Source organism: Bison bison, unplaced genomic scaffold (assembly GCF_000754665.1).
Source record: "Bison bison bison isolate TAMUID 2011002044 unplaced genomic scaffold, Bison_UMD1.0 scf7180017864349, whole genome shotgun sequence".
NCBI lineage: Eukaryota > Metazoa > Chordata > Mammalia > Artiodactyla > Bovidae > Bison > Bison bison.
Window position 1 is genome coordinate 4,216,289 of NW_011494921.1, and position 10,886 is coordinate 4,227,174.

At 48.9% G+C, this 10,886-nt stretch overlaps 1 protein-coding gene across 1 annotated transcript in view; it reads right to left on the reverse strand.

The window, feature by feature from the left end:
• Positions 1–6: 6 nt before the first annotated feature.
• ZNF532 (zinc finger protein 532) overlaps positions 7–10,886 on the reverse strand; it is a 112,338-nt gene continuing 101,458 nt past the window's right edge. The window contains exons 9-11 of the mRNA XM_010854828.1: positions 5,671–5,783; positions 2,415–2,562; positions 7–515 (exon numbers count right to left, since the gene is read on the reverse strand). Coding sequence (XP_010853130.1) covers positions 21–515; positions 2,415–2,562; positions 5,671–5,783 — 756 coding nt within the window. The 3' untranslated portion in view covers positions 7–20. The remainder of the gene's footprint in view (positions 516–2,414; positions 2,563–5,670; positions 5,784–10,886) is intronic.

A 10,886-nucleotide genomic window follows, 5' to 3' on the forward strand; every position in this document is an offset into this window, starting at 1 on the left:
GGGCGCGGAGGGTGGGGCGGCTATTTCTCCGCCGAGCTCACTCTTTTGGATTTGATGAAGGCCATGCCGTGGGTCCGCATGTGAGCGTTTAAGGCAGCTTCCGTCTCGAACGTCTTTGCACACACTTTGCACGTTCGGTCCGACACGGGGCCGTCGGCCGGCGCGTCCTCGGGCCCCGGCTGGTTCTCCGGCTGGTTCTCCTCGCCCGCCCCGTTCTGCTTGGCCGCCGGCTGCGGCTCCTTCAGTTTGTGGACGATGAAGAGGTGCCGCGACAGCGACACGTGCGACGTGTAGCACAGGCCGCACTCGCGGCACTGGTGGGAGGAGCCGTCCGACTTGTGCTGCGGGATGTGCTCGTGGAACTGCAGCAGGTTCTCCGTGGTGAAGCCGCACACGGCGCACTTGTGCACCTTGAACACGTTGATCTTCAGCTTCTTCAGGGGCTGCGTGATGGCCCCTCGGGGAGGGCGGAACTCTAACACGGGCTCCTCCAGCTTCCGCTTGGGACTGGGAGCCTGGGAGAGGAAGACAGAACCGGTGATACACTGACAACCGCTGTGGGCTCCGGGAGCTGGGGTGTGGGCCCCTTACGGCCTGTGGGCCCCGCCCCGCCCAAGGGTCACCCTTTCCCTCTGCCCCGCCAAGGCGAGCTCCGCGCCAGGCTGACCCCGCGTCCTGCAGGGGCTCAGCAGAACCAACAGGCCCCTGCCCTCGAGGGACGCAGCTACAAACAGCGATGAGGGAGCCTGCCGAGCGTCACAGGGATAGCCTGGGCTGGGAGGTCACACCAGGAAAGGGGTCCCGCTGGGAGCCGGCCGGGGTAGCTGGGGGACAGGAGGGAGGCAATGCAGCTGCAGCTGGGGATGGGGGAGGACGGGGATGCGGCCAGGGAGAGGCGGGGGCAGGCGGGCTGAGCGTCTCCTGGCAGTGTCCAGACCTGCTCCCTTCCTGAGGGTCAGATGGTGGGCCACCTGCGCCTCACTGGAGCCAGTGAGGGCCCTTTCCTGCCCACTCAGCCTCCTCAGACTCCTCCTCTGGCCCCTCAAATCCCTCCCCTCCAGCTCTCTAAAATCCCAAGCCAATGGACACCTTCTCCACGGCCATCCGGCCTTTCCACCTTGACCTAAAGCTGCCCCCTGCATGTGCATTCTTTAATTCCACCCCCACCCCATCACTTGAGGGGAAGGATCACAATTTAATGCAACTCTAGTCTGACTTGTATTTTGATTTCAATGACTAACTCCTTGAAAGCACACACAGGCTTTTTTCCCCAGGAACATTCCAGACGCAGCACAGTGCCAAAGACAGCACGGGTCTCTGAAATGTCTGCTGAACCACTGCCGCACTCCAATAGCACTTGGCACACATGTGCTTTACACGCAGGCTAACAGCTGTGCTGTCGCCCGCTTCAAGTTCACCATCCACTGACAAGAGCACGAATTCTTGACCTTAACACCTTTCATCATTACAAACAGAAGCTACACGGAATCGATTTTGATCAGGTACCTCTCACAACATCAGCAATGCAAAGGAATCCAGATTAAAATAATTCTCTGGCTAAGACAACTTCCATGGGTCAACATAAAACTTTAATTTTTATATGTAAGTAGACTGATCCCTAACTTCCCTGGTAGCTCAACTGGTAAAGAATATGCCTGCAATGCAGGAGACCCTGGTTCGATTCCTGGGTTGGGAAAATCTGCTGGAGAAGGGATAGGCTACCCACGCCAGTTTTCTTGGGCTTCCCTGGTGGCTCAGCTGGTAAAGAATCCGCATGCAATGCGGGAGACTGGGTTCAGTCCCTGGGTTGCGAAGATCCCCTCGAGAAGGGAAAGGCTACCCACTCCAATATTCTGGCCTGGAGAATGCCATGAACTATATAGTCTGTGGGGTCACAAAGAGTCAGACGCAACTGAATGATTTTGACTTTTCACTTTTCACTTTCAGACTGATCCCTAAAGCTATATCTGGAAGGATATAGAAGAAATTTAATAAAAGTTGTGTGTGAAGTCACTTCGGTCATGTCCGACTCTTTGTGACCCTATGGACAGTAGCCCACAGGCTCCTCTGTCCACGGGATTCTCTAAGCAAGAACGCTGGAGTGGGTTGCCACGCCCTCCTCCAAGGGATCTTCCCGACCCAGGGGTCAAATCCGCATCTCCTGGGTCTCCTGCATTGGCAGGTGGGTTCTTTATCACTGGTGCCATCAAGTTACCTCACACACACACAAAGTTACCTTTAAGAGCAAGACGAAACTCAGGCTGAGTGCAGAGAGAGTGTTCCTATTACTTGACAGCTTTGTGCACAGGCTGAATTTTTTAAATCGTATAACCGTAGAAAAATTTTCATGCAAAAAAAAGGAGAAAGCAAGTCAGCACAACATCACTGTAAGGAGAACGCCTGCAGCGTCTAACCTTGGTGTCTTCTTTTGTCTCTGTTTCCTCCTCGTTGGTGGCTTCCGTCATCTCTTTCAAGTCAGGATCCTTAATGCCGTGCATGAGCTGTATGTGTTTCTCCAGCATCAACCGTTTCGTGAAGGTGCGCCTGGAGTCTGGACAGTGCCTGTGGGGGAAAGACAAGGAAATAACCTACTTGCTCTAAAAGGGCTCAGTGAGGAACGTGCTCACTACCTAAGCCCTCAGTCGGCCCAGAGGGGCCAAGGTGGTCCTGCAGATACGTGGTCCAAAGTGCAAGAGCAGTGTTGCTATGAATCATCATTTCCAGTGTGAATTAAAAAAATAAAATAAAATAAAAAGTGCCAGTGTGGAGATTCCTTAAAAAACTGGAAATAGAACTGCCTTATGATCCAGCAATCCCACAGCTGGGCATACACACTGAGGAAACCAGAAGGGAAAGAGACACGTGTACCCCAATGTTCATCGCAGCACTGTTTATAATAGCCAGGACATGGAAGCAACCTAGATGTCCATCAGCAGATGAATGGATAAGAAAGCTGTGGTACACATACACAATGGAGTATTACTCAGCCATTAAAAAGAATTCATTTGAATCAGTTCTAATGAGGTGGATGAAACTGGAGCCTATTATACAGAGTGAAGTAAGCCAGAAGGAAAAGCACCAATACAGTATACTAACACATATATATGGAATTTAGAAAGATGGTAATAATAACCCGGTGTACGAGACAGCAAAAGAGACACTGATGTATAGAACAGTCTTATGGACTCTGTGGGAGAGGGAGAGGGTGGGAAGATTTGGGAGAATGGCATTGAAACATGTAAAATATCATGTAAGAAACGAGTTGCCAGTCCAGGTTCGATGCACGATACTGGATGCTTGGGGCTAGTGCACTGGGACGACCCAGAGGGATGGTATGGGGAGGGAGGAGGGAGGAGGGTTCAGGATGGGGAACACATGTATACCTGTGGTGGATTCATTTTGATATTTGGCAAAACTAATACAATTATGTAAAGTTAAAAAAAAAAAAAAAAGTGCGGCAGCTTTTGTTAAAAATTTTCTATCATAAATGAACTTACGGTTGCGGGGAAGGGGAGGGTGGAAAGGGACAGTTGGGGCCTGGGGAAGGTCATGTGAACACGGCTATGTTTCAAGTGGATAACCAGCAAGGATGCCCTGTCCAGCACAGGGAACTCTGCACAGCGTTGGACGGCAGCCTGGACGGGAGGGAGTGTGGGAGAGGATAGAGTCCTGAGTCCCTTTGCTGCTCACCTCAAACAGCCGTAACACTCTTAAGCGGTTATACCCAAATACAAATTGGTTTTGGTGTTTAAAAAAAAAAAACAGAAGAAAAAGGGTTTTTTTCTATCAGTTTTTGGGTTCTTACAGCACCAGCCCAATTTGGTTCAGACAGGGCATTTATTTTCTGAGTTTGGTTAAGTATGACTTAATTTGTAATTCTAGATGGCTGTGATTTTAACATGGAGAACACTAAATCTCAGAAGTTTTCTTTCCAGTGACTCAGAGTGTTCCCTCAGAATTTACGTCACAAGACGCTTTAATAGGAAGCAAGTCCCTGCCTGACTTCTTCATGCTGGTGCTACCAAGATTCCCGCTCACTCTGCGTGACACAGACAAGAAAGACTTGTCTCCCGACAACTTTCTCATCGAAGCACAAATGCAGTAATATGCATGGTTAGGACTACAGCGTGCAAATACGTGTGTTCAGTCGGTCGATTAAAAGGCAGAAAACTGAACAAATACCCAAAATAGGTCAATGATTTCAGTTTTCATTTCAGCTTGTACAATTCCCCCCTATAAATTACGATTACAGCTTTTCTTTGGGAAGATATGAATTTATCATTTTCTTCAAGGCCATGGTTTTTCCAGTGGTCACATATGGATGTGACAGTTGGACTGTGAAGACAGCTGAGCGCCGAAGAATTGATGCTTTTGAACTGTGGTGTTGGAGAAGACTCTTGAGAGTCCCTTGGACTGCAAGGAAATCCAACCAGTCCATCCTAAAGGAGATCAGCCTTGGGTTTTCTTTGGAAGGAATGATGCTAAAGCTGAAACTCCAGTACTTTGGCCACCTCATGCGAAGAGTTGACTCATTGGAAAAGACTCTGATGCTGGGAGGGATTGGAGGCAGAAGGAGAAGGGGACGACAGAGGATGAGATGGCTGGATGGCATCACTGACTTGATGGACGTGAGTGTGGGTGAACTCCGGGAGTTGGTGATGGATAGGGAGGCCTGGCGTGCTGCGATTCACGGGGTCGCAAAGAGTCAGACACAACTGAGCGACTGAACTGAACTGAAACAGGCCCAAACTAGTAAACAGAAATTCACGACCATGGCAATTGCAATTATGGTCACTCTTCAGGCAGATATCATGAATAACCACTGCAGTGAAAGGAGATGGAAAGATCCTCACGGCTTATGTAGAACCAAGTTCGCTGTCTTCAGAAAAGCTTCTGAAAATCTTACAAGAAAGAGTGGCTCCCCGAGCTGATGATTTCACGTTAGAGACCCTCTACAGGACAGCACTGGGAGCCAGCACCCATATCGGAGAACAAAGGAAATGAGCTGGGCGACCCGGGCGCCTTCCAGGGACTCCCCGGGGGCAGAAGCCAGCCTTAGGGAGGGAGGACTCTGCCATCCACACCCACTTCCTTCCCGTTCTCTCAGTGCAGCGTTCCCTCCTAGAATCACTGGCTCCGTCACCGCAGTCTTGGCACACAGGCCGGTCTGCTGATGCCGGCAACTCAACCGTGTGTAGGGAACCACAGAGCATCTCCTTCAGCTGAGTCCCTACCTGCCTGCGAGTCACTGTGCCAAAACTCTCAGTAATGAAACCACAAATCTCTGCTTAACAGAGAGCACAGCTGGGACTTTCTGGGCGGTCCAGGGCTTAGGGCTCTGTGCTCTCACTGACGGAGCCCGGGTTCAATCCCTGCTCAGGGAACCAAGACCCTGGCCACAAGCTGCTCCGCACACACACACACAAACACAGGGAACAGGTGAGAACATACAAGGCCCGGGCAAGGAGCTGCTCTTTCTAATTTTCATCTTGTCCGAGTGCTACAAACCAGGCAAGAACGGCCTGCCAGAACAAAACATGATTCAAGAAAAGAAACCCACACACCAGGGGGCGGAAGACGGGGAAGTGGGAGGCTGACAGGGAAACGGGGAAGCGGGCACTTCCCGCCTGACCCGCGCGCGGCGCCGCCCCGTGAGCAGCCAGGACTTACGAGCAGGTGTAAACTTTCCTGATGCCTTTGTGCTTGATCCGGTTGTGGCGGCAGAGACTGTGGGACGAGCTGAAGGACTTGTCGCACTGGCGGCACGGGTGCTTCTTCATTTGCTTTATCAGGAGAAAAGAGGGACAAAGTCACCGGAGAGAGCAAAGCAGAAACGCTTGTCGAGCTAAAGACGCTTTCGTTACTGGCTGTACCACTATCGCTTAGCGATACATTAACAAGACTAAAAGATTTTTTTCAAATTTTTTATCGAAATATAGTTGCTCTACGATGTTGTGTTAAGTTCTGCTGCACGGCACAGTGAGTCAGCTGAACGATTCTCTTAAAGACGCAACAGAAGGGGCTGCCAGGGCCGGGGTTATCATGGGGGAATTTGGTTATAGCCATTTAGAAATATAAGCTAAACTCAGAAAATAAATACCCCGTCTACACTAAATCTCTCACTTCTAGAGAACAGGACATACTTTATTATAAGGCTATGTTTTTTTCCTCAAAAAACACTTATGATGGAAAAAGAAAAAAAAACCATGATTCTGATTCAACACAAACACCCAGATAGCTGAAATGAAGACATGACGTCGATTTTCTTTGCCTGAGAGGTGTTATTTTTAGAAGGCAGATAACCTAGAAAAACACAATTCTTTAGTAGCTACCAAATAAAGCCATTATTTCATTTACTATATCCAGAAAGAACCCGTTTCCTTCTCCAATGTGCCATTTAAAATCTCTGGCTAATTTTAAACACCTTTAGCTTTCCCCCCCAATAACTCATTATTCTGTATATAAGCAAAGAGTTTTCCAAGAAAAATTTTTTAATGATATCATTTGATTATCTCAAGAGCACAAGCGTGATACCACTCTGGGGAGCGTGCCTGAGGGTGTATGTGGAATGAGTCTGTGTGCGGGCGTGCATTTGTGTCCTGGGGGCTGGGGGCACACTGAACGACCGAGAGAGAGCCATCAAGAGAGATCTCAACATCAAAGTGAAAACTTTCCCACTTCGGCTAAGACATCATTATGTTAATTCAACAGATTCCCATGTGTAACCTTTGAAATAAAATCAGTAATATCTTTAAAAACAAATTCTTTGGGCATGATATGCGCTGCAGTCTGGAATTAACGTCACATCCCAAGGAAATGAAATCAAGAAAGAATGGTCGGCCTTGTGAATGGAACAAAATTTGGCTCAGCCCTCATTAAAACTAAGGATGGAGCAGGAATTAAGTTCTCACGAGAAACTCTGTTACTATCTTTGGCCATCAGAAGAGATAAGCAAGCAGTTGCGACCCATTTGATAAAGAAATGATCCGTTTTTAAAAAAATATTTTTACGTTAATCACCTGGCAAACACGTCCTCACTCCAGCTGGTGAGGAAATGAATTCGAGGCAGCTGAGAGCCTGGCTCTGGAGGCCCAGGTGGGCCGGCACCTTTGCCCACCGCTCGTGAACCACGTGATGGGGCATTTCCCGCCCTCCGAGCGGTTGGGGGGACACAGCGGTGACGTCCTCGGAGAGGGTGCTGGGGTCGGGGGGGCGCTGAGGGGCTAGCGCAGTGCCTGGGATGCAGACAGAGCCTCAACGCGCTATTTTATTAACAAGCTGGTGAGGTTATAATAATAACAAGCAGCTGGTTATTTTATCATCCAAGTTTCATTTGTTAAAAAGCATCTTTTATTATTTAAAAGCAAATTCCCTGGTGGTAGCAGTGCTTAGGACTCCACACTTTGGCTGCTGAGGGCCTGAGTGCGGAAGCAACATCTGTCAAGACTCGAGGCATAGCCAGAAAACAGCAAAGCGCTGTGACGGACATGATGGACGTGGCCCAGACAAGGCCGAGGAGGAGGTTCCTTCTCCAGGTTAAAGACGAAAGTTGTACCATGGTGCCCCAGGCGCGCCTAGGGGTAAAGAACCTTCCTGCCAGGGCAGGAGGCAAGAGAGACATGGGTTCAGTCCCTGGGTTGGAAAGATCCTCTGGAGAAGGAAATGGCAACCTGCTCCGGTATTCAAGGCCTGGAAAATTCCATGGATGGAGGAGCCTGGCAGGCTACAGTCCACGGGGCCTCAAAGAGTCGGACACGACTGACCACACCCACTTACATACTTTGTATTGTTTTCCTAAGCACATCCAGGGTCACATGCATATGTATCATACCTCCCAGAACGCAAGAATGATCTCTGGGGGAAAAGAGAGAGACAGAGGGAACAAAGCCAGCAACCAGCTAGCACCTGAGACACCCTGCCCCTTCAACTTCATAAAAATGTTGATCACATTAAATAGACCATCCCCAGTCTCTTGGGGAGAAGGCAATGGCACCCCACTCCAGTACTCTTGCCTGGAAAATCCCATGGGCGGAGGAACCTGGTGGGCTGCATGCAGTCCATGGGGTCGTGAAGAGTCGGACACGACTGAGTGACTTCACTGTCACGCACTGGAGAAGGAAATGGCAACCCTCTCCAGTGTTCTTGCCTGGAGAATCCCAGGGACGAAAGATCCTGGTGGGCTGCCGTCTATGGGGTTGCACAGAGTCGGACACGACTGAAGCGACTTAGCAGCAGCAGCAACAGCAGTCTCTTGGACTAGCACATGGACCCAGAGAAGGAAGAAGAAGCTTCCTTTAGAATAAAACCAGGAACAGTTGGTCATGAATAATTGTATGTTTCAAAAAGGTTTTTTAAAAAAATCTAATTTCTGTCGAATTTTTGTACATGTAAGATGGACAATGTTAAGATCACCTGGGAGAGTCAAAACACAAGACATCTTTCCAAAATCAAGACAGGGGCTTTCCTGGTGGCTCAGTGGCAAAGAATCACCCTGCCAATGCAAGAGACTCAGGTCCGGCCCCTGATCCACAAGATCCCACGCACCGCAGAGCAGCTAAGCCCCTGCAGCACAAGGACTGAGCCTGCGCTCGAGAGCCCGGGAGCCGCGTGGACTGAGCCTGCGATTGAGAGCCGGGGAGCCACAAGGACTGAGCCTGGGCTCCAGAGGCGGGAGCTGCAGAGACTGAGCTTGCGCTCAAGAGCCCGGAAGCCACAAGCACTGAGCCTGGGCTCCAGAGGCGGGAGCTGCACGGATTGAGCCCCCTGCAGCAACCACTGAGCTCTGGAGCCGGCTCTGCAACCAGAGAGGCCACTGCAGGGAGAAGCCTGAGCGCCACAGTGAAGGGGAGCCCTGCTCCCCGCAACCAGAGAAAGGCCCTTGCAGCACCTAAGAGCCCAGCACAACCAAAAATAAACTAAAAAGTAAAATCAAGACAGTCACAGCAAATAATCATAAAGAAGGGAGCCAACTGAAGTGATTCTTTCTAGGCATTCAACAGTGCATAGGCCTCAGACACATGCAGACTGGATCTCTATTATGGTGGAGATTTTAACATGCTACTTCTTGTTATGGCATATTTGTATTAACATAAAATTGAAATTGTAATAGAGAAGTATCAGTAAAGAAAGTCTCAGTAGATGATAAAATAAATGAAGAACAGCTCAGCTGAATCAATAATTACTATTTTCCAAAAAAGAGTTGACAATGTATGAGGTATTCTTTTTCAACATCTTCATGGGGAAAAAAAAAAAAACCCTGCAGAAATGAACTGTAAAATCCAAAAACAATGGGGCAAGGTTTCCTAAATGCCTGGTGACAAGAAAATTACAAGTTTAAACCCCAGTTTCCAGATCAAACCTGCCAGGTTTGATCACCTAACAAAACAAATGACTTTTTTCTTTGTTAAATTTTAAATACTAACTTGTTTGAAGGTGCTTTGCCTATTTTCATAATTTGTATCTTCAATATTCTAATAGTTCCTACTGTTACTTTATGACACCAAAAGCAATTTTTGATCAAAAGTGGGGAAAAAATAGCATTAAGAAAAGTATAAATGTCTATCATCATTCTATTTTCAAGACTTTTAAGGTCCTTTACTCCTTCCGGCTGCTATAGCAGCATAAAGCTGATATTAACAGAACCAGGGCCTTAAGTGGAAACTGTATACTTAAATCAGAAAACAAATTGTGAATTGTAAATTATTTTGTCTTTAAATAGAACTATTCAAAGAAACAGGTGGCAGCGTCTGAAAATTTTGATAAGACTTTAGAATATCGAACCACCACTTGGGTGAACTTGCTAGATTTTCTCCCTCATGTCCAATTGCTGACTCTTATCTTCACGTCCTGTAGGAAAGAAAGCGTCATCACTAATTCCTCTGCTCTGAATGCCCTGGCCTTGGGCTCAGGTTTGAGCTCTGGGATTTAAAATGCCTCTAAAAGCCCTTCTTTCTGGATGGCACTTGGTGGACATTCTGATAACTGGTCCCTTCCCATGACTTGGCTTGAAGGCCTCTTTCGGGTTTGGGGGACAGCGGAAAAGCTGGAGAAAAGGCACAGCCCCACACACCCACCCAGCCCGAGCTCCCCTTCTCCCAGCTCTTCTGAGCGCCCTTCCTCCCCAAGGCTTCGGACTCACAGCCGCATGCAAAGAGCCCCCCCTGACGACCATCACACATCCAGACAGAGATCTGAGATGAGGGGGGACTGGACTCATTCCCAAATCACAGTGACACACACCCTTCACCTCGATCACAGCACTTTTTATGAAAACGGAAAAGCCAAACTGCTTATATAATTTTCAGCCTATCACAACAGCAGTCTCTCAGAATTTAACTCCTAAAACTCTGAACCCTTTCACTTGGGAATCGATTCTGGACATAGTGGTTGGTGCTGCTGTGAGATAACATACACGGGACACAGGTTCTAGATCGCAGAGCTAGGCAGAGTCAGGCGGACGCCCACAGGGCTCCAGCCACAGTCAGTAAGGAGCCTGACACTCAAAACCTGCCAGCGACTCGCTCAATGAAGAGTGTCGTGCATCGACACACGGTAGAAACATTTCTTAACAGCTGGTTAAGAAACACGCAGGTGCTGCAGAAAGTACGGCACCTCACCTTGAAAAAGGCCTGCACTTTGCTGGTGGAAGTGAGCGCCAGGGGGCTTACCTGAAAACAGAGGGCAGCTGTGGCCCCTTCCTGTGGACCTGTGTGACCCCCCCAGCGGGAAACGAGGGCGCTGGCGGGGCTGGGAGGTGTGTGCACAAGTGTGTCGTGTGTATTCCTGCACGACTCCGTTTCACGGTTTTCTGGAACTAGTGTTTCTCAGGAAGGGAATCACACACGAGCAAACTGAGAAGTCACCTTATGCTTCAATCGCTCCCTGAT